General features: G+C 38.6%; 2 protein-coding genes across 2 annotated transcripts; one reads left to right on the top strand and one right to left on the bottom strand.

The window, feature by feature from the left end:
- Positions 1-27: 27 nt before the first annotated feature.
- Positions 28-5,359, bottom strand: LOC113120542 (trichohyalin-like). The gene is made up of 5 exons (XM_026290409.1): positions 5,144-5,359; positions 4,885-4,931; positions 4,704-4,797; positions 2,608-4,328; positions 28-167 (listed from the first exon to the last, which is right to left on the bottom strand). Exons 1-5 carry the CDS (start codon positions 5,187-5,189, stop codon positions 111-113), a joined length of 1,965 nt encoding a protein of 654 aa, XP_026146194.1. The 5' UTR covers positions 5,190-5,359; the 3' UTR covers positions 28-110.
- Positions 5,360-13,254: 7,895 nt separating this feature from the next.
- On the top strand, positions 13,255-23,284 carry LOC113120541 (uncharacterized). The gene is made up of 10 exons (XM_026290408.1): positions 13,255-13,562; positions 17,886-18,076; positions 18,313-18,421; positions 18,569-18,705; positions 18,820-18,885; positions 19,171-19,254; positions 19,387-19,524; positions 19,728-19,948; positions 20,678-20,837; positions 23,111-23,284. The coding sequence occupies exons 2-10, from the start codon at positions 17,887-17,889 to the stop codon at positions 23,245-23,247; spliced, it is 1,242 nt and encodes a 413-aa protein (XP_026146193.1). The 5' UTR covers positions 13,255-13,562; position 17,886; the 3' UTR covers positions 23,248-23,284.
- Positions 23,285-24,890: the final 1,606 nt, after the last annotated feature.

Raw genomic sequence — 24,890 nt, 5'->3', positions numbered from 1 at the left:
CAGTTGTTGTAATCAGGTACAACATATAGTAATGCATTCATCTAAAGCAGCAAAAGAACACACAAAGCTCACTGAAATCGGGCAGGGCAAGAAAATGATGTCTCGAATGGTTAAGTTGTCTCTTTCATCTGTTGATCCACAGAGGCCAGTTTCTCAAGTTCTTTTAACTGAAAGAAAACAAGAGTTAAATGCAGTACTTATGTTTCAAAACTATTTTAAGTTATGCTTAAAAACTATTGCTTTAATCAGTCCCTGGAGTTTTGTGTCTGCATGCAATCATTGCAGTCTGCCATAAAGTTGTTTGTTTATGAATGAAAGAAATGTTGTTACTCTAGTGAAATATCCTATTTCCCCACTCCCAGTAGGAAAGTTATAGGGAAGTGCCTTTTAGTTATTCAAGATCCCTGTCATCTTGAGGAATGATACTCTAAGCATCCTGAGTTTATCCTTGTACACCCTTAAGTTTGTTGTATAGCATGTAGACTCTAGAGCTCAGTGGGGCCAATAGTTACATTTTGGTTTTGAAACCTAGTGCAAAGGTCTTAACCTCTGTTTCTTGATTCCCACTGCCCTGCAGAGTTTAGATCCAGCCCTAATCAAACACACCAGAGAATTGCTTGAAAATCACAGGCAGGTGTGTTGTAGCAGATTAGAAATGAGCTGTCCAGGACAGTGGGTCTCCTGGAGCAGGTTTGAAACCCTAGTATATTGCCATTCCCAGGGTCTCCCCAGCAGTGCACATTTTGGATATCTCTTATTTAACACCCATTCCATGACTTGGCGTCTCCACAAACAAGTTTATGAGTTGAATCAGAATAGGGAGACACCAGAAATTGTGCATTGTCTGACAAAATGTGCAAAAAAACTTATCTTTAGGGGTACAACAACTTGTCACTGGGGCAGTAATCTTAAAGAGACATATTTATACTACCTTGTAGTAAAATGGGACCTTAAGGTAGTACTATGAACCTTTTAGAGGTACGGAGATGTCCCTTTAAGGGCACTGGTCCAATGAAATGGTGTTGTTCCTCTTAAGATACATTTTTTGCTTGGAGTCTGTTGTTAAGTGGCCTTCAAGAATAGGGTTGGGAATCATTGGCCTAGTGATTACAGGTCTTATGGTTTCAGACCTAACAAGTGGTAATACATTAAATATTAACCTTAAAGGAACACTCCACCGTTTTTTGAAATAGGGCTTATTCACATTATTTCCTACATTTAGATAGGTGGGCAAATGCATTTTTGTGTCAGTGCATGCATTGTTTTAGTTTGACTGGGTCGGCGTTAGCTTAGCTTAGCACAATGAATGGAATCCTTTGTTGCCAGCTAGCATGGCCTGAGTAAAAGTGATCGAAAAATAAAAAGAAAACCACCTAATTACTTCTTGTGGCCTGCGTATTCACAACGAGTACAAATAGCGATCCAGATTAACACTAGGCGATTTCCTAGGCAGATATTGACTTGGGACTATATTATGGGGAAGCACAGGCGAAGCACTGCTACTTCGGCGCAGAGAATCACGCAACACATGACAACATCAACTCTATGTGAATACAGGTATAATATGGGTCGATCTATACATGCGTCATGATTAAAATAATCACTTACTCTGTGGACAGCTGTCCATTTGGTCCTTTCGGCGTGGGGCATTTTTCCAGTTCACTTTGTCACACCGGAAAAAAAAATCGAGTACTGCAGAATGGATCAGCCCCGTGAAATCCTCTGTAGATGTGACACAACTTCGGGCACGCTCATCTTGATCTGACGTGTTGAGCCTGGTCATCGATGGCAAAAACATGTCCCACTCTCTACAGCACAGACACTCTATTTCCGTCGGTTATAGATTGGCATATTCCCCCACATTCACACCACCAGTTCATGTTGGCTCTCATCCTCACGTCCTCAGGCTGTTGAGCGATCTCAACCTCCTCCTCCTGTCGTTCTATTTCCAAAGCACGCAGCTCGTCTTCTGTAAACTCAGGTTCAAATAGGTATGGTTCTGGTTCTTGACTGTCTGAGAAGTCACCCTCTTCGTCTCTCTCAAAATCAGCCATGTTCATCGCCATTCGTGTACTGTAAGGAAAATAGCCAGGCAGCTACTATTCACGCCGGTATGTTGACGGAAGTCGTGAGATTTCATGTGTTGCGTGATTCTCTGCGCCGAAGTAGCAGTGCTTCGCCTAAGCAGCAGTGCTTCGCCTGTGCTTCCCCATAATATAGTCCCAAGTCAATATCTGCCTAGGAAATCGCCTAGTGTTAATCTGGATCGCTATTTGTACTCGTTGTGAATACGCAGGCCACAAGAAGTAATTAGGTGGGTTTTTTTTATTTTTTTGATCACTTTTACTCAGGCCATGCTAGCTGGCAACAAAGGATTCCATTCATTGTGCTAAGCTAAGCTAACGCCGACCCAGTCAAACTAAAACAATGCATGCACTGACACAAAAATGCATTTGCCCACCTATCTAAATGTAGGAAATAATGTGAATAAGCCCTATTTCAAAAAACGGTGGAGTGTTCCTTTAAGAAAGACTTTTAACCTCTGGTAACCCTCAGGAGATGTTACTGGTAATAAATGTATGGTCACTTAGACAGATCAGACTATACCTCTGGTGTGAGAAGCTTCTGTTGGGGGACACCCTTTTCCTCCTCGAATGACTCCCCATTAGTAAGCAGGCCTCTTTTGTACCGGAGAGTCTCAGCAAAGTCCTCTAGTTTATGGTAGGGGTGCTGGTCAGTGCTTTCATCCACCTTATGGCCTCTCTTATACCAGGCTGGATGGTAGAATCCTCTGTAAATCCATGGGGAACGCTTCTCATAGACATCACCTTTGTTAAGTAGACGTTCCTTTAACTCATTCTTCTTTTTTGTTAGGTACCGCAACGCAGTCTCCCTGTCCTGCTTCTCCTCTGCAAAACTCTGGTGTCCTTTCTTCAGCTCATCTTCCTCCTCTTGGCTGGTTAAGGGACGCCTCTTTTCATTAAGCTCATGAACATTTTCTTCTTCTTCCTCTTCATTGCCTGTTGAGTCATGGAGACTGTGAGTCTTCTGTGAGATGGGTTCATCTTCATCCTTGAGCTCTGTGGAGTCGCCACGCTTGTGATGAAGCTTCTTATGGTGATATCTGTGTGTTGGCTTCCAGATCCTTTTATCCATTTCCTCACTTTCCTCTGAGTCCTCGTACCTTTTTTCCACGGGTCTTTTGTGGTGCTTCTTATGATGGTATCTATGGGTGGGTTTCCAGTATCGCTTTGCTGTATCCTCGTCTACCTCTTCAGAATTCTCTTCCCGAGAGTTTAAGTCCTCATTAATATGCTTGTTCAGCAGGTCTTCATTTGGTTTGTAGTCCCTGCTATCCCCATGGCTTCTTTTTTGGCTGTAGCTTGGGAAGTCTTCTTGACTTCTGTAATAGTCTGGTTCTTCGAAATCCTCATTCTCACTGCGTTTGTGTTGCTTTTTCTTGTGGTGGTATCTATGTGATGGCTTCCAGATCCGCTTCTCTCTTTCCTCACTCTCCTCATCCTCTTCTTCTCCATCCCCATGGTTTCTTTTGTGGGTGTAACTTGGGAATAATTCTTGGCTTCTATCATAGTCCGACTCTTCACGTTTTTCTTTGCTGGTCAGAAGATGAGTCCTTTTATAATCATACAGAGGGAATTCCTCCTGGCTGCGCTCCTCATCAAGATTATCACGTTTGTAAAGGACAGAAACGTGTCTTTTCTGGGGAAATTCCTCTTGGCTTCTCTCATCGTCGGGATCTGCCCTTTTATGCTTGTTGCTTCTTTTATAGAAACTTGGGAACTCTTCCTGGCTCCGGTCATAATCTAGTTCGTCACGTTTTTCTTTCATTCTTCTTTTCATAAAACTTGGGAACTCTTCTTGGCTTCGCTCGTCATCCAGTTCGTCACGTTTTTCGTTCAATATTCTTTTCATAAATCTTGGGAACTCTTCTTGGCTTCGCTCGTCATCCAGTTCGTCACGTTTTTCGTTCAATATTCTTTTCATAAAACTTGGGAACTCTTCTTGGCTTCGCTCGTCATCCAGTTCGTCACGTTTTTCTTTCATTCTTCTTTTCATAAAACTTGGGAACTCTTCTTGGCTTCGTTCGTCATCCAGTTCGTCACGTTTTTCTTTCATTCTTCTTTTCAGAAAACTTGGGAACTCTTCCTGGCTTCGCTCGTCATCCATCTCCTCCCGTTTGTTAGTTTTGAGAAGATCCTCAATGAGTTCCTCCTTGACTTTAGACTCTCCTCTTGGCTTTATAAGTTCTTCTTGAACTGGTTCTAGGGTGTCATCCTCGTCTTTCACAACTGATGAATGACCTGATCCTAAATTCATGGAGAGATTCAAATTGGCACAAAACACTCATGCAAATGATTTGTAAATAATTTTCACTCCATTGCTTATGCATTGCATGAATACATCCAATTATTTCACAGTCTTAGAGTGAAACCACTGACCCGAAACTGTCTCATCCACCAAGCACGATGTACTGCGGTTATAAACTGTGACAATAATGTAGTCTGACTGTTCCCAAGTTATATGCCCAAATGATATATTTAATAGATTTAGATGTAAGATCAAACGAGTTGTGCAAGAATAACCTGAATAAGAATTCTCCAGTGAAGTTGTTTACTAATAAATTAAACCTTCTCCTCAATAACACAATGAAGCAACAGTGTAAACAGTGCAAAGTAACGTACCTGGTCTAAGGATGTTTTTGCATTCTGGATGCAGTGGAGTATCATCGGTCTTATACAATGCCTTTGAAAGGATGTGAACTAAACACTGGGTAAGCTGAAATTAAAGTACATGCTTTAACCAAAAGAAGTAAAACAATAAAGGATTTTTTTTTTTCTTATAGACATAGAAGCTACAGCATACCAGGTCTTCTCTTTGGCTGTCCTGCTCGACTGGCATGGACTCCCCATCTGAGATAGTAAAAGCCTTGATTTATATTTGTTCAAATCACTATGCAAAAGCTTTTTCATTTTGATATCACCAATTATCCATACATTTTACTCGTGCAAAACCCGCTGAAAGCAATTTCCCGTTGTGATCTACTATTTGTTTTGTCGCTGACCATGGTGCTGAAATGGTTTTTTCAATGATTCTTTGTGTACATTAAGAATATTTCACTTACCTGCAGCGAAGAAAACAACCAAACAGACTAAAGCCGCAAACTTCATGATGCACACATATGTTTTCTGCTCTTGATGTTATCCGGAACAGCTTTCGTCTTTGCAGTCTCAAGCAGCAGAGAAGAGCTCCGTTTCGCGTGCTGCACCTCAGAGCGCGCGCTGCGTCTGTTTTGAGCTCGCGGTGGGGCGCGCAGGGTTTGTGGGTTGCTAACGTCACGACCAATGTGAAACCTTAATGAGACTTTAATGACATTTTCTGATCGGTGATGTCGCTGCATTTATTTATTTATTTTAATTTATATTCTGCTTATATCCAGCCCATGAGTTTTAGCCTATTGTGTGTCGAGTTACATTAAACAGGAGTGTGAAAACTAACCCTAGTCTTCCCTTATATTAAAAGACTTATTTTATAAATCTCATGTGACCTTCCAGTCATACGTGATTTTGTGTTTTTAGTTATAAAGAAAAATATAATACCAACAACTCAATAAGAAGTAATTAAATTCCTGCTGGAATCCTGTAGTGCTATATTATTCATTTAATTAATTGTTCGTCCTATCTGAATAATGCTTATTGTAAAATATTGTAGGGTACATAATTGAATAAACAATTATGTGTCCTTTGAAATCGGACAGAATGTTGTGCAACTCTCAGACGCCCACTTCGTTCATGGTGTGTGTCATGAGGGAATTGTGAAACCGCAAACTAATGTTTGGTACAGGTGCTCGGAGTTTCAGCAGAAGGATTGCACCTGGGATGCTGTAGTTGCTGTGGTAACTGGGCCGTCACGGGGCAGTCGGAGTTTTTAAGAGATGCAAAATGTTAAACGAGAGGTTTTGATTTATTGTCTACACAAACAGAGCAAGGGAAGGGCCACATTTCAGTCTTGTTAAATCCAGACAAGGGCATTAGTGACGATGTTTTCTGGTTCACGTGTGACAGTTCGATTAAGTAACGGACATTTGGCGTAATAAATATTTCGGTCTTCTATGACATGCATTTAATATTAAGCAAATTTCTTATTGGGTTTTGGGTGATAGTTTTATTATAAGACTGTTTCTTATGAGTACTAAACTTTCTGTTTGGCATTGCACTTGGCATATGAGATATCTGATTGAGCTATGATATCAGTTTTGAGGCTGGGTCTGAGAAGCGTTGATAAATGTCTTTTAATTAAACCCAGCATAATGAGTCTCATGAATAAATGAGTGATTATTGCATGGCCCTGTCTCATCATATAGTAATGGATTTAAACGTGCGCTGTTGTTTTTGTTATAAACCAGAAGACGAAGCAAGTAATATCTGTAGCATCCCGGTATTCATCACATTTATTGTCATCTTTCTCCCTCCCCGGGGAAATCGGACCTAAGGCACGCTTGGAAAAAGAAAACGCAACGTATCCGTCATGCTTGTGAAGCTCGAATGCAATGAATTATATAGACATCTTTCCTCTAAAGCCGAGATCCCTGTTCATTATTTATTCAGTCAAAAAAGAGTGAAGCTTTTAGTCATCGCTGTGCATATGTAGACACGATAAACAGGGAGAATAAGATGCAGGGTGCAAAGTGTACCAAATACAAACTAGCTGATTTACTAATTGATTTGAGCTCAGATGGGTCCCCAGAATATAGTCAGGTTTGTTTGGCTTTAATCAAAGTCATTTGCATGCAGAAACAACAGACGCTGGCTAGCAGAAGATTCTGCACTTTCAGGGCTTTACTGGCTTTGATCTTCTCCTTTTTGCATCCTCTGAATCATAAAACGAGCTATATTGCTGAATTTTTATTGAATATTGCTGGAGGTCTGAGGTTGTATAGTGAATATATTGTGTGACCGCTTCCTCGTAAAATTCCTAAGTGCTTTCTCAGCTTGCACACAGCATATATGTCAGATATGTTACAGTCTATATAACAGTATGGCACAGAAATAGCTGCTGTTCTCTTATAGAAATGCAGAGTATTATCTAAAAGAAGTTGCAATTAAGTCTTGCTATATTGCTTATTGGTCCAAATTTGTTAATAATCTTAAGTGGGAACGTATTTGGTTATTGCCTCACATGTGTTTTTTTCTTTCTTTCAATATAATTCATAAATTATGTCCTGTTAAACATTTTCTCAGTCAGTTTAAAAAGGATATTGATTTTGCTCTTTGTGCCTGGAAACAGTCCCCCACATTTTCTATAATTTTAGTTGTGAAAACGTTATGGTATGGTGTCTCTATGTTTTATCAAAGAAAAGGTACTCTTTCCACATTCATAGTTTTCTAACAAGAAGCATTGTTTTACAATGGTTTATAAAGAATGAGAAAACTATTGTTGTACTATTCAACATAGTACAAAGGAAAGGCACATAAAACTGTCCACTTGTGTTCTATCTTCAAAATCTTTGAGTGATATAAAGGTCCTGCATGATTTCTTTTTTTCTTATCATTTTTATATTTTCTTTCTTCTCTCCATTGCTCCCCTGGCTCCGTAATGTCGTAATGTTTTGTTATTGTGGTTTAAAGCATAATAATGATAACAAAAGCTTACATTGTTCCAAAACAGACATTTGGGAATGAAAACAAAAACCATTGGCCTTTTTAGAAGTCATTGTGCTATCATAATGAACTTGCATTTCAAGGTAAAACTTGCATATCCTACATTTCCTTAAATTCAGAATTATATCACAAACTGCTTCATATATGACACTTGCAAAATATTATAAAACTGTGTTTTGTTTTGTTTTTGGTTTTAACTCTTTAGGATTTAAGAACAACTAACTGCCACAAGTAAGAGTTTCAATAGATTCACAATGTCAAATAATATATTTTATATGAACATGGCACCCTCTGGCTTTGTTTATATTAAACACACAGATCCTTTTTTATTGTGAGTCTCTGGTCTACATGAGACGAATATCCAACAAAAAAAAAAAAAAAAAAGGAGATAGGTAAAGGAAATCATGACCGAAACAGGTTTTTTGAGGAGTTTAGGTGGTTTGAAGGGTGTATAGTGTAAAAAAGGCCTGTGCAGTCTGTTACAGTACAAGCAGTGCTGCAGGTGTGTAGTGAAAGAGCTGCTCTTTTATGCATTCAATGATGAGAAGCTACTGCAACCTGCTCTTTGTGTTCATCTAGGACTGAATCATCTCTCTTGTCCCATAACACACAAATATAGCATCCTTTTAATACAGATCAGGACGTCATCAGATTTCCCTGCAAGAGCCATAATTGAATTAACCCTTTATATATTTTGTAAAGTCCATCAAAAGATATAGATGTAAATGGCAATTAATTACTACAACATTCAGAACTTATTTTTTTTACTACAAGAATATAGTACCATTTTCAATGTTTCAAAGAAGTGTCTAATACCTAATCTGCCTTTAATTGATCAAGAATACAGTAAAACGGTAATATTATTGCAATTTAAAATACCTGAATCTATTTTAAAATGTTTATGTGATGCAAAGCTGAATTTTCAGCATCATTACTCCAATCTCCAGTGTCACAATCTTTTTTTAAAGAACAGCATTCATTTTAAATAAGCTATACTTTTTAATGAAAAATTTGTCAAGTCTTCATGTTTGATAAATTCAAAGCATTCTTGCTGAAAAAATATTTTATTAAACAAAAAATACTTTTAACAGTAGTATTTGAATTAGGCTGATCATGCAGATGCGTTTATTGATGTACCACAGAAACTGGTCTGAGAAATCCATACATTTGTGTGAGAGTTGAAGCATTCAGACAGACTAGATAATGTTGACTACAATAAAGAAACGGAAGTAGACTGTAGAAGTGCTAGAGAGTCTTTCATTCTTGCAAGAAAATAATTATCTCAGAAAACATATATGGAGTTATGGATCCAGACATTTCCAAAGGGCTAAATTAATGCTGCAAATGCATGGTTCATTTGAGGACTAGAACAAAATAATAATAATAATTATTATTATTATTATTATTATTATAATAATCATCATAATCATAATAATAATAATGTGTAAACTTTTATAAACTAATTAATTAATTCAACTTCAAAAAACAAGATAAAATGCTATAATTAGCAAAGGCAAAAAAAAGCTTTTCTTAAAAAAAAAAAAAGTACAAAAGCTAATTATATATGAAATACATATATAAATATAAAATAAAAAATAGATAAAAAAAACTTTAATGTTGGCTACACTGAACTGTGACAATATCCAGAAAGCTTTCAAAAGTCTTTATAGGTCAGAATCTTATAGTTCAACTTTTTCTGCAGAGATGACTAAGGACCAATCCATCATTAAAATTGAATCCCTGGCATTTTTATTCAGGTACTTATATTATTATTCACAAAAGACTTACAAAATGTTATCAGCACACTGACAAGGCAATTTATCACTATAATAAGTGCAATAAACTACTTTATACAGTAAAATGCTCATGTATATAGTCAACACAAATATGTGAATAACATAGGGAAAATTCTTATATTGTTATGAATATGTTTTGAATTAGGTACATATATATATATATATATATATATATATATATATATATATATATATATACACACACAAATATATATATATATATATATGTGTGTGTGTGTGTGTGTGTGTGTAGTGCTTTATCATTTATATTTGTAAATATTTTAAATGTCAGTTCATAATCTCCTCCTTCCATCTTTCAGATAATCTGATGGATTCAGGACTCAAGGGGGAGAGGGTGATGAAATGAGAGAAATGCTGATAAGCACCGTCTGCCTTAAAAGACAATATCAGCCAATTAAGTGACTTAATCCAATCCTTCCAAAAGTTTCCACATCGAAGATGACCTGCTGATCTCCTTTGATTCATCAATTACCCTCAGAGGTCACGCTCGTCAGCTGATCACAGCCCTGGTGCCCTATCTGAAATCGATCAGACATCACCGATTACCTCTGCAGTCCTGATCCAGACGAGAACTCGCAGTGGCAGGTGTTTCTAACGGAGATCTGACATTTGAACACTGTGCACCAGACTGATCCCCCGTGTCTCGAGGCTACGGGCATGATCTTCCATTTGGATAATATGATCTGAGGAGGTTTAAACATGGGCCTGGTGTTCCAGCATGACCGGCGGCATTCACTGCTGTGTGAAACTAAATAAAGAGAGAAGTCAATCTTAAACCTCACCTTTCAGTCCTGGACTTATGGGCAAAGATGAATGAATGTTAATGAAGTTGACCGAATGCTGCCCTGTAGCTCTTTTAACATCATCTCTGGTTAAAAAAAAAAAGGGCAAGAAATTCAGACTGACAACAGTAATGTGATTAATTGCTTTCATCAAGTAAACATGATAGCTTAAGTTTACAAAAACAGCAAAATAACTTTTCATTTGTTAGTAAAAAAAATATAGAGGCTACACTACTGTTTTATCATAAATTAATTATTTAATTCAGCAGGAATGCCCTTAATTGAAAGACATTTATAAAATTATTTATTGTTATAAAACAAAGCCATAGAGTCAAGTAGGGATGCTTTAGGGACATGTCCCTAGACTATTATCAACTACTAAATTGTAACTTAAAAATCTCCCTTTATTTATTATGATTATGTTAGCTATCATACTAAAAACACACTTCAGACTGACAAGAAACTTTGGTCAAATCTATCTGTCTCATAAATGCAAAAATGCTGTAGTTAAATGGGGAGGGGGTTTTGCTGTTACTTTATATTCCCACAAAGGTCCAAAATTAAACCTATTCGCTTTAGCTGTTTTGTGTTCATCTGCTTATTTGCTCTCTTCACATAGGCTATCAATCTATATATACCAATATAATCAGATAAAACCACAATTTCTCAAATATTTATTACAATATATTCTGATAAATTAAACAATATGTTCAATGGTGTATGAGAAGCCTGGATGCTTTCAACTAATTTCCTATTGAACTGTCAGTCACCCAGTGAATTGCAATGGTCATTAAGCTACAAACCCATTTCCATATAATGTGTATTTTGAGGTGCAGCTTGTCATATTAATGGAGTGTTTCACTAGTTAGCACTAAACTGGTTATCTTACCTGTTTGTAGATTTGTGTTGGGATGTTTCAACGGAGAAAGTAGGAATGGAAATATGGATATTTTATTTGTATACATTATACTTGTACTCGCTTATTTCAGTTAAAGGGGTCTACACTCTTAGAAAAAAGGGTTCATTGGGGTTCTATATAGAACCGTAGGGTTCTTTACTCAACTCCAAAGAACCTTTTATGCAAAAAAGGTTCTATAATGACAAGACTATTATTCATTCATATCTGCAAGATATGTGAAAATATTGCATTTATTCTGCAAGATTTTGTATGTGTAATTAAATTATTGTTTGTAGTAACACATTTTTAATCACATTTTTATCATGCTTATTTTTGGAGAAAAACTGAAATGGCACTCTTCATGTGGTAGGCTATTGATTAACTACATAAATGATATAAATATATACATTTTTATAACCCCCATACCTTGAATTTTGTGATCATTCACATGCATTGATAAATGCATTCGAATACACTGAATAATGCAGTGAAAGAACGCACTCAAAATGCACACGCGCCACGTGCACTAGTACGACTTCATCATGTAACTTTACATTACTTTAGCCTTGATGCGTGCACTTTTTAGGCACGATTTGTTTAGTTTTTGAATATACTTGATACTGTTAAAAGGCACATAATTAAAACAAAGTCGATCCCGAACTGACTCAAATGATTCTCGATCCCGCTCCGAACCAGGCTGCAAGGAAGTCGACCGGAAGTTGAAGTCGGGTGGGGGCTGCCATCTTGTAGCAGAACTTCACCTGCGTTAGCATTCCCATTGACTCCCATTCATTTTGGCGTCACTTTGACAGCGAATAACTTTACATCTGAGGCGTTAAGACTCTGTTTGTCCATTATTTATTTCTAAAGATACACGACAATGTACAAAGGGCTCCAATACCTTCTATGTTACATTATGGCCCCGTATAAACAGTTTTTGTAAAAAATAGGCTAACGATTGCGTCATAAAATAATTAATCAGAATACTTACTCCTGCTCACTGACGACAAAGAACTCCCCGCTTAAGCTCGCTGTCTCTGCAAGATTAAAGATGGCAGTTTGCACGCACAGCTACTAGAAGATTTACATCTGTCAGACAGGTTGCTGACGTCGTCAAGTCTGCGCGTCAGAAACGGAAGTGCTAAAAAACGCTAAAAATGGGTTTTACTTGTCTCAATTGAGTTCCAATGGGGTCGCTGTGTCCATTTCTTTTACTGTCTATGCTCCGAACTCCCAAACTGACTCAAATGATTCGCGAACCCGCTCCGAATTCCCGAACTGACTCAAATGATTCACGCTCCGAACTCCCGAACTGACTCAAATGATTCACGCTCCGAACTCCCAAACTGAGTCAAATGATTCGCGAACCCGCTTTGAACTCCCGAACTGACTCAAATGATTCGCGAACCCGCTCCGAACTCCCGAACGGATTCAAATGATTTGCGATCCCCAAACTGACTCAAATGATTCGCGAACCCGCTCCGAACTCCTGAACTGACTCAAATGATTCGCGAACCGCTCCGAACTCCCGAACTGACTCAAATGATTCGCGAACCCGCTCCGAACTCCCGGTTTGGTGCCGCCCAGAGGATCAGCTCCAGTGTTGCCAGACGTACGATTATTTTCGTATTTGTAAGTATTTTTACCTCTGTACCATGGACGATCGATAATGAAAAAAATCCTGTGATGTATGATAATTTCAGAATTTGATGAAAATGTAAATGATGGTTGTTGCAGTCATAGGGCTTCTTCACTCATACACGATATTGGCTATTTACAGACACTCTAAATGCGTTCGTGTGCACTTCAGGGTGTGTTAAAAATGCAGGAGAGTGCCCTGCTTTAAAGCCAACGAGCACTATTTGTGATACATGACAGCAAGAACCCCTTCAACATCTGGCAACACGCAGGATTCCGATGACAGCGGGTGGAGTTAACTGCACCACGCAGCAACAGCTGAATTCCGCCTACAATGGACGCGACAAAGCAAGAGTTAAAAATCATTTTAATATGTTTTAATATTCACCACGAAGCAGACAGTCACTGAAAATAATGGGATAGTATTTTTTCGCACTGCTTCCGTCCAACCATATGCCTAGTTCTATTGTGGTAATTTGCAGGTCGTGTCAAAATGTAGTTGGTTTTGAATAGATAGATAAGTGTTTTGACTCGTGTACGATAATTTTGAACTTCTGACACGATACTTGGACATTTCCAATCTGGCAACACCGATCAGCTCCGCCTCCGTGCAGCTCCGTCAAACAGCGGATCCTGAGCGGACCCGTGTCGGATTCTCGGACGCGGACGCGCCTTTACTGCAACGGTTGAGGGCCGACATCAGTCGAGAATTTCTTTGCTGGGATGTTTGCGCTTAACCATCTTATGAGTAAGTATTGATTTATTGATATATTGCGACATTCACAGTAAACATTGGTTTTTAAATCATCATGTTTATTAATGATTGTAATGACGTTGTTTGATATTAGGACAACTTTAATACGTTCACTTGTGGAAAATGGTTTAGCGCTAGCTTCTAGCTAACGTTAGCTGTGCATTATTAAGTTTGCATTTTTGTTATTTTCGTCTCGTGTGTGTTTGTTTATCTGCCATCCTCTTTATAATGAAAATTAAGCTTCGGCATTTTAATCACTGTTTGAGTTGGTTCAGACAATATGCCGCCTGTTTGAATGTCAAAATGTGCGGGCTTAACGTATCTGCTAATGTTAGCTGCCTTCTATTAGCTTGAAACCATCCAGCAAATAGACCGGTTATTTAAGGTCACCGCTCATTTTACACAGTTTAACAACAAAACAAAACGCTAAGTGAACATTACTAGCTAAGTTACTCTTTTCATGTTGGTTTTGAGCGCTATGCAGCCCAGTTAACCTGGAAAACGGTTTAAAAACAGTATGGTTTATACAGCGTGTCGGAGGAATACAGCGTATCCTGCAGCGGGGAGTCATGGGCAGAGGCACCGCAGTGTTCTCTACATTAGCTTCTTGTGTCGTCTGGGGTCTGATTAACAGTAAATTCATCAAATTCAGTGTCCACAATGCTAATTTCCAACAAACTGTATTTGTCATATTTTACGGGGCCCACGTGAGTTTGGATTTCATGTCGCGGCTTTCGTCTCTGTCTGTCACTTTTGAGATCGCCAAGACGCCAACACATTTGACCAACTGGGCGCCGTGGGCGGCAACCTCATCAGAACGCAAAGAATTATTGCTATGTTTGGCCAGTTGACATCTGGCATAGCAGGCTAGTGTTCTGGCATGAAAATAATGAAAAATTAGCGTGAAAAAACAGAATATAATCCTACAAAATGCAGCGGGCTAAAGAAAACATTGTCGGACCATACCGCCTAAAACTAAATCCAAAAGCAAAGATGAGATATGACGAGAACATAAAGAGAATCAAAGGACTCGATCCTTACGAGCAGAGCGACTGGTCAAGGTAACACCCTCCAGCCCAAAAGAAGGGCATGTGAAAAGGCTGTGTTGTGGTGCTTTTGCAGACAGCCTGAAGAGCTTTATGACATGTTTGCTTGCTATAATCAGAGCTGTCCTATACAGTGGTTCCATTTTGGCTGCGTGGGACTCAGCAGTGCACCAGCCAGAAAAGAGTCATGTTGGGTCAATGGCGGCGCCGCAGGGGTGCTTCAAAAAAATATGAAACCCTGCCCCCCTGGGTCTGAGCATAGACAGTAAAAGAAATGGACACAGCGACCCCATTGGAACTCAACTGAGACAATTGAAGCCCATTTTTAGCGTTTTTTTAGCACTTCCGTTTCTGACGCGCAGACTCAAACTAAGCTTGACGACGTCAGCAACCTGTCAGACAGATGTAAATGTTCTAGTAGCTGTGCGTGCAAACTGCCATCGTTAATCTTGCAGAGACTGCGAGCTTGAGCGGGGAGTTCTTTGGCGTGAGTGAGCAGGAGTAAGTATTCTGATTAATTATTTTGTATAGTATTTTAAAATCTAACGCCAGTACGCCATATTAAGTTAATCGCCTGCAAGCTTCTCCTCCTGTCTGTACGGTAATGCGACAGAGAGTCGAGTTATGACGCAATCGTTAGGCTATTTTTTTACAAAAACTGTTTATACGCCCCGTATAAACAGTTTTTGTAAAAACAAATAGGCTAACGATTGCGTCATAACCACTGTAACATAATGTAACATAGAAGGTAATGGAGCCCTTTATACATTGTCGTGTATCTTTAGAAATAAAAATGGACAAACGGAGTGTTTAAATGCCTCAGATGTAAAGTTATTCGCTGTCAAAGTGACGCCAAAATGAATGGGAGTCAATGGGAATGTTAACGCAAGTGAAGTTCTGCTACAAGATGGCAGCACGCAGCCGACTTCAACTTCCGGTCGACTTCCTTGCCGCCTGGGTCTGAGCCGGTCGGCCATGATGGTAGGACACGCTATCGGTCGCCAGGGGCAACGCCTTCAGAACTTCACAGAGGCTTGACTAAACATTTCAGAGTTCTTTAATTTTTGCGCATTTATTATGTCGGGAAACAGCGGTATTTGGAGAAGCTCTCAGGCATCCAAAATATCAACCCATACGAGCTCCCTGCAGCAGCACAGAGACCTGGACCATACCTCCATGCACATATATGGACATTGTGAATTATATTGTTTACAATGCAAGTCTCCTTGCGTTCACTCTGTTAATGGCTTTAATCTAACCAGGACATTTACATCTTGCAATCACACATTTAACTACCCTAGCCAACCCAGAACTGGTTTGTCCACTTTGCAGCCCCAAACACAAAAACCTGGTACAGTATGTGTCATTGGGCTAAAATCAAATTATAACTAAACATACACAGCTTTAGCCTACATCAAAACATGCTGGAGACGTTTGTGTACACCGAACATCTCGTTACAATCTAGTGTTTATGAAACAGTCGCAGTTATTTAAGTTACTTTGTCATTTTGGTCAAGAAGTGTCTGCTAAATGCAATGTAATTACAACCCTCCGAAACGCATGGGAATAAAATTGCTTTGGCCAGTACAACGCTGTTTTGTCACCTGGAGGCTTGTAGATGGACCCATCCACAACAGAAAGCCGCGTAACTTTCCAAAGACTTGTGGCTTTTAAACTCCTGAATTGTGTAGTAACTTACACCAAAAACAAGATAATTCCCAATGTCCATATGTGTGCATGGAGGTATGGTCCAGGTCTCTGTGCTGCTGCAGGGAGCTCGTATGGGTCGACATTTTGGATGCCTGAGAGCTTCTCCAAATACCGCTGTTTTGCGCTTGGTGTAACCTAAAAAAACTGTATTCCATTGTTCCTATGTTTCCATATGTATCGTGTGAGGTACTGGAGCAGTTTTTAATGCAGCAGTGACTTCCAGGCATGGTAAAACAGTGCGAGAACCTCTTCTACGTCAGGATTGTTGTAGGTCATTCTGATTTCAGAACAACAAATACCAAGTTTGTTTCAAAAGTTACAGCTGCTTAATTAAACTAAGACAAGAATGTATTTAAGTACTTCAAATGTAAAACTAACTTAATTGATAGCAAAATATGATTTTAAATAAAGGTCACTGAAGAGATGTTCTTTTTTTTCTTTTAGACAGGACTTTTATTATTTAAATTAAAAGTATTTTTATGCATGTTTAATAAATATGATTACATCATACTAGGCATTTCTTTCTGTATGTATATTTATATACATTTCATTATTTAACGTACACTCATTCATAAATTATATTTATACACATACAAATTCATTATTTCAAGTGTAGCTTAATGGGGTTTTTTGTATTGTCTATGATCTTCATTACTTGATTTATATTTCATAAACCTTTTTTAATCATATAATATAAAATAATTACTAATAGAAGTTTCTCTCTTCTTGTCTAGTGTGTAGCACGAAACAGATAACACCATCATTCAACAATGTATTTATTTAAATACAACATTAGAAACAATTACACATTTTACACACCTGATTGCAACCTGTCTCTCTTGAAATTTCTCTTTTAGAACAAAAATGAATAGAAAGACTGAGCCCGTCTCCTTATCAACCTTAAGGCGAAGGACACGTGTAGACGTTCAAAAAAAGACTTCATCAAATTAGGACAGACATGATTAATATGGACATGACAGGAGTAGGGGCAGAAGACAGAGTTCTTTTTCTGAGAACACTTGCCCACCCTCTTCAGCTTATCCAAAATGATAATGGTGTGTGTACGCTATTTACACTGAATTTTCCCGGCAGTCTCCATTCTATACCTACCCCTTCAACTCTGACAGAATGAACATATTTGTTGTAAATTATGAGATGACATATTATCCCTCAATATGCCAGGGGAAATTATATTTTAAGATGAATTTAACATGCAATTTGACAAATGTCCCACCTTTATCAATACCTGACTGTACATAGTCCACTAAATTATAAGCATTATGCAATTATTTTTTTTAGATTTTGAAACAAAACCACAACACATTCTTCCAAAAAATTTTAATAGTACCCTACTTTAAGGTTGTGCTGAAGTTCTACCTAACTATTATAATCTGTACATTTTCTTTCCTTTTACTTCTTCCCACCCTGGGGCACCATCAGGTTAACTTTCAGCCCATCTTACTTGCTTATTTGTATACACTGTACACTTGTGCATGCTTTAGTTTATGTTATTCCTTTTTGATGATTAATAAATACCTCTTTTCTTTCTTTCTACATTAAGGATGCCTTTTCATCTAATTGAATTTCAAGCGAGCGAGGACATGGCTGTTGTGCCAGTTGACTGGTATGATGACGGGATGGTGTACTGGCCCAGCTTTAAGAGCACTGAAAGTGTGAAAAGGGCAGCTGCTAACGAGGAGAAGCATGAGCCAAACTGGCCAAGATATGACGTAAAGGTCGTAAGAACTTGTGGTATGCCAATTCATAAAATTCTTGTTTAAAAATGATTTAATGGTTGCTTCTCCTTCTGCTTGGAATAACATATTATTTCTATGTTCTGAAATTGCATATGAAATTGATTGTCTTGGCCTTGCATTGTTTAAAATATTCAATATATATCTATAGTAATAATTATTATTATTGCCATGTTCTGTGCAGCTTTGCAGCTAATTTGAAACTCGTGTTCATTTTAACACATTCAATTTTAGACGACTACAGAGATGCCATTAGGCTTATGACTCGATATCAGAATGGCTGCAACACCTCTGCAGCAGAGCAGGAGGGTAAGCTGCCAGAGAAGAGATTCAGGAAGCCAGTGTAAGTGTGTTCGGTCTTGTTTTTGTTATGTTTCTACAGTAATAGGAAGGTAACTTCCCTCAGCATTCAAAAATAGACCATAGATGCTTGTTACTATGTATATTTGGCAATTTTGGGATTGCAATAACCATAATGGTTGCTTAACAGCCATCGTTTTGGGGACTCTGGTGAGAGTGAAGAAGAGCCAGAAAATGGTGACTTTGCATCTCTGAGGATGCCACGACCTTCCAACTTGCCTGGGGTATCAGTTGAAGCCTCATCCCTAAGACAATTGCACTGGAAGAGTAAGGAATAATCTCTTTAACATCGAAATAACAAATCATAATATTAATATTAGAGATATGGTTAACATTCTTAGTGCTAAAGATATTCCCCTCTCCTTGTATCCATTCCTTCAGCTTCATCATCTTGCAGAGTGCCAGGCAGCAGAGTAACTACTCCTCAACCTGGAGAAAACTGTCTAGGTAAAAACTGGTCTCCGAAATAATATTGAATACAGTGGCCCCATCTATATTAACACAGCAATGGTCAGTCTGTTTCAAATCAATAGACTGCATCTGCATTACCATCTCAGATTTTCAACTTCAATCCATTCATGGGGTTGAAATAGGTAGTTTATACCAAATTCATGTTCAGCATGACAAGAGATTTTTTTTTGTCTGCCTTTGTTTTGCCCTGTAGCTTGCAAGCCTTGCAGCCTACCATGGTTAACAGATCACAACCATTTAATACCAATTTCTCTCCCTTAGCACCAGACTATGGGGCAGGACAGCAACACCCTTCACCACCTCAACTCCCAACACCCGCATTTAACATGCGGAGAGTTACTCAAGGTAGGGAATGATTTCGGAAATATTAGTGAATAGAAAGGGTCCTGTGTGTATTATCTGTCATGGTTAAAAGATTACTACCATTGAATAAAAAATATCCCCCTCTCACACACCGCCCACCTCACTATGGCCCAGCAATGGCAGTCCCTCCACAACTCCCTCCTCCCTCTGCTCCAGCCCTCAACACGCAGACAGCAGAGGAATCCTGTTCAAGCCTGACCTACACACCAACATGGCGAGAGGGAAGAATGGCCGATACCATTCCCTGCTCTGGTGAGCAATAACTGACAAATACTGGAGGGTCATTCTGTGCCAAAGATTTTGGAAAAAATTCCCACAACCATCACATTTTCTTCAAACTTTGACATTAACTTGTCATTAACTAATGTCAGTATTATGAATAATAAGGATAAACACTGAAACACGTGATATATTTTATACACTACATTTGAGTTATATTTCATGTTTGTCAACAGCGGCTGAGTTCCACATCCTTAGCCTGCTGGAAACCATTAAACACCAACAAGACCAGCTTGTGGCAAAGGTGAACTACCTCAGCAGCATGCTGAACAGCACCCTGGGGCCAGATGTTGAGATGCCTGAAAATATCCAGTTTCCCCTGGAACAATTGGAGGCCGTGGAGGCATTTGAAATGTTTCTAAAGGAACCGTCAAATGGCCCAGCTCAACAGAGAGTGGTGAGTTTTCTTACTGGATGGTGCCATAGGGTTAATTGATTGTCCATCATTATTATTGTAAAGGTGGAATAGGTCCATGAGGGTGTGATCCAAGTACCGTATTTTCCGCGCTATACGGCGCATCGGATTGTTAGGCGCACCTTCAATGAATGGCCTACTTTAGAACTGTTTTCATATATAGGGCGCACCGGATTATAAAGCGCATAGAATAGAGGGTAACTGCAGTCAAACGTTTGACTGGGTTTGCGTTAGGCATCCACTAGATGGAATGTCAACATTTTGACAGAGCGCCTTGATTCATATGTAAGGCGCTCTGGATTATAAGGCGCACTGTCATTTTTGAGAAAATTAAAGGCTTTTAAGTGTGCCTTATAGTTCGTTACATGTTTCACGAGTTCACACTTGCATACAATTAGAGGGGGTACAGGTTAATGTGTATATGGCATGCTGTCCAGGGGAAAGGCTCGGAGTTCGGCCCAAACCCAGAGTACTTCACCCGTATGTAAGTGGTTAGGACTAGAAGTGTGGAGGAGGGATGCTGCCAAACTCGGTGGTTTGACTTTTTTTTTTTCTTTACAGAAAAAAGTAGAAACATAAAAGTTTTCTATGTTTTTCTACATTTCTGGATGCTTTCAAAAGGCCAAAAACATTTTAAATGCACCTTTAAATTCAACTTGAGCTTAGAAATGTTTACCTTCCTGACTAAAAAAAAATGTCTTTGCCTTTTAGATTTCTTCTTTGGCCACCATTGGAGGCCAGGATGTGAAGAGGGTGACCTGGAACATTCTGGGCCGGCTCTTCACAGATGAGGTGTCTCATCAGATCAGCTGGAAGGGTGTTAATAACAAAAAGCCCTTCAGTAGGATGGCAACTAAGACCTTGCTTTTCAGTAAGTATATAATTCAAAGTGACATTAAATGCATTCAAAGTCAATAGTTTGTAAATGTTAGGGCAGCCTTAAAAATCACTGCAACCATCTTACCAATATGAACGTGTAGCCTTTTTTTTAGACAATCGATTAACTAATCTTTTACTAAATGTGACTTTGCGTTTCCTAAATGATGTAAAAAAAAAATTTTTGTATGTCGTAGATGATGTGTAAATGATTTACAACACTTTCTGCATCCCCTAATCTAAAGTGTAAAAAAAAAATACATAATTTACATAATTAAAATAAATTCACATTAATTGCTGTAGTATAAAAATTGGATTAAGCAATTGATATTTCACTCTTGTCTAAACATTAGTATCACTGACCCTATCCTCAGCCCTAACCCTTCTGGAGCAGCTCTACATATGTGATGTACTATTAATTGAAAGATAAAATATGATAGAGCAATAGAATGAATAGTGAAAGTAACAGAGGCTCATACAATTAATTAAGCATGCAAATAACTGAAAGAAACATATATTTGATGAACAAATTAAGCCAACTAATATGATTTATATTCTTTTGGTTTATCTACTAATACATTTAAAAATTACAAATGCAGTGAAAATTCAGGGATTGGTTACATTTATATTCAAAAATGTATTTCAAAATGTGGTATCGGTGCATGCCTAATTAAAAGTATTAAAAAATATGATATTGATATGATCAATATCAAAATAATTTTACACAATTAACGCTGCACCCCGTCTGAGATAAAGAGCTTTTTCACATGGCTATGAGCATGATATTAAGTATATAAGTCCTTGAAAGTCCTGGAATTTCATTTGACAGAATCTGTACTAACCCTGATAGTTAATCATGTACAAGCCATTTGCAAATGACTTGTAACAAAATTTACAAAACAAACATTAAATGATAGTATATCACTTGCTAATTATTTAGGAATGTTTTGTAAATGATTATTTCATCATTATTTAACCACTGACTTATAAATGACTTACAACTGAACGTTATTAAAAAGTGTTAGCCTCTTTGGCAACTCAAAATCAAACCTAGTATCTCCCTGAGCAGCTGATGGCTACTTTGCATACGCAAATTGTTCAATCAGGTTGGCCTATGCCTGATGTTATGTTTAACACAATGCAATAGTTAGTGAGTCAGTAAAAACGGACGGACACGGTCACTTATTTAGTAGGAAAAAGTAAGCTACTAAAAATATTCCTGTTAACTATCAAGCAGTGCAATAATGATAATAATAAAAAGCCTACCTTTTTGACATGCAGTAAATCTTCAAAATTGCTGTGAGACTCCCTCAATCTGATTCCTTCAGTTTGTCGCTGTCACTGTAAACGGTGTTGACCATAAGTGCACTTCTAGAAAATGGAGATGCCAACTTCCGGCACAGTCTTGTGGTGAAACAGTGGCGTACCTGCACTTGTGCATAAAAATGCAACTACGGTCGAAGTTTAGGGATTGGTATCACAGTGGATTGTCATGTCAAGAGAAATGTACCCCAGGTGTGGGCAACAAGCCCATCATGTTATCAAAGTAAATTCATGCAAACGTATTGGCTGCCTGGTCGTTCTGATAACTTTGCTCGTGTACATTTATCTTGGATCTCTATAATAATAATAATAATAATAATACACGCTGATGGAATGCCGTTTTGTTGGAGTTGTGTGGGTTGTAATTTACCATGTGAATTGTATTTTAATTAAGTGTTGATTTTGGAATGGTTAACCTAACACTTAAGGTCTGTGCTGCAACATATAGCTTGAATGTTAAGTCGCTTTGAATAAACTAACTAAATGTAATGTAATGTAAACCAGGACTAAATGCAAGTAAATGGAGTTTACCCACTGCTAAAATGTCAAAAATATAATTTATCCACCGGTTTATGTAATGTAATGTTAAGAGTTAACCTCCAAATAGAATGTTATAGGACCTTAACAAATTTAAAATATTACAAAACCACATTGATTTATCCACATACAATATGTGCTCTGATCAAGGGACCATTTAATACCACTGATATTGTTTGAACATTTTGGATGTCTTTTTTAATGACCCATAACGAAATGCTCCGCACACCTTACCTGGATCTTGAATTCATAGTTTACCCTCCTCTTATTTTAACCTGCACAACTTTTGTAAATTTACGTTTCTTTTTAATTTAATCTCCTTCATACCCATCTCAAATATTGTACTGTGTAAGCATACTTGGCTTTGGACGCTACATACCATAAACATATCTGTCTGTTTGATTACAGGTGCTGTGAGGAAAAACACTGTGACCCAGTCAGCCACGGATGCAGAGGTCACCAAGCATGCAATCAGGTGGTTCAACCTGGCGGCAGATCGGGCAACGAGGAGACGTGTCCCACCTCCATCCACACAAACGGAGTAAAAGAAATGTTTAAACAATAAACCATCTTTTTATTGAACCTCTTGTCGTTCACCAGTTATTCATTTTCTGATGCTGTGCAGTGCAACATTTCATTGAAGTTGTGGTCTAATAGATAAAATATTTTTATGTTTGCACCGACCTAGGCCTACAGTATAAAGCATTAAATTAGGTTTTGACCATAAAATGAATTTAGTTTAGCCTAGCTAACATAGGCTACTTGACAAAAACTGAATAGGCTATAACCTATAACTTAATAAATGCAAATGTCAATTTTATATTTCCATTGAGTAGTGATTATTTTTGTACAGTAAATTCATGTCTTGTATTGAAACTTCTGTTAGGCTTATTTACAATATTGTTCGGTTAAAAATGCAAGGCAATGCAGATTTAAGCTCAGGTTTATATTGCCGCAGTATCTTACAATTTAGTTTATCCTACAGCAAGAACAGAAGGGATTTTGAAAATGAGATAAACGGATCCAAAACGGACCCAGGCCAGATGAGACGGTATTTTTATGAGTCCGTTTTGGGTCTGTGGCAGATATATGTTTCAATTTGCGGGTCCCAAACGGACCCGCCGTGGAGGTAAGGTTTTAATCGCGGATGCAGCGCGGAGCAACGGCAAGTCCGCGATGAGCCTTCATTTCGGATCCGTCATTGCTCGCAAGTGGACGCAGATACGGTCCGATACCTCCACGGCCGATCCGCCGCGGAGTCATTTTGCTGTGTGGGTCCGAACTCCCAAACTCACTCAAATGATTCGCAAACCCGTTCTGAAATCTCGAACTGATTCAAATGATCCGCGAACCCGCTTTGATCTCCCGAACTGACTCAAGTGAATCGCGGACCCGCTACGAACTCCCGAACTGATTTAAATTATTCGCGGTCCCGCTCCCCACTCCCGAAATGACTCAAATGATTCGCGAACCCTTTTTTGATCTCCCGAACTGACTCAAATGAATCGCGAACACGCTCCGAACTCCCGAACTGATTCAAATGATTCGCGATCCCCAAACTGACTCAAATGATTTGCGAATACGCTCCGAACTCCCGAACAGACTCAAATGATTCGCGTACCCGCTCCGAACTCCCGAACTGACTCAAATGATTCGCGATCCCCAAACTGACTCAAATGATTCGCGAACACGCTCCGAACTCCCGAACTGATTCAAATGATTTGCGATCCCCAAACTGACTCAAATGATCCGCGAACCCGCTTTGAACCATAGACAGTAAAAGAAATGGACACAGCGACCCCATTGGAACTCAATTGAGACAAATGAAGCCCAGTTTTAGCGTTTTTTAGCACTTCCGTTTCTGACGCGCAGACTCAAACGAAGCTTGACGACGTCAGCAACCTGTCTGCCAGATGTAAATGTTCTAGTAGCTGTGCGTGCAAACTGCCATCGTTAATCTTGCAGAGACGGCAAGCTTGAGCGGGGAGTTCTTTGTCGTGAGTGAGCAGGAGTAAGTATTCTGATTAATTATTTTGTATAGTATTTTAAAATGTAACGCCAGTACGCCATATTAAGTTAATTGCCTGCGAGCTTCTCCTCCTGTCTGTACGGTAATGCGACAGAGAGCCGAGTGGTTATGACGCAATCATTAGCCTATTTTTTTACAAAAACTGTTTATACGGGGCCA

The sequence above is a fragment of the Carassius auratus genome, chromosome 20 (assembly GCF_003368295.1).
Source record: "Carassius auratus strain Wakin chromosome 20, ASM336829v1, whole genome shotgun sequence".
In the NCBI taxonomy this organism is placed as follows: Eukaryota; Metazoa; Chordata; class Actinopteri; order Cypriniformes; family Cyprinidae; genus Carassius; species Carassius auratus.
Note: the sequence above shows the minus strand (reverse complement) of the source record. Positions and strands in the feature narration are given on the sequence as shown.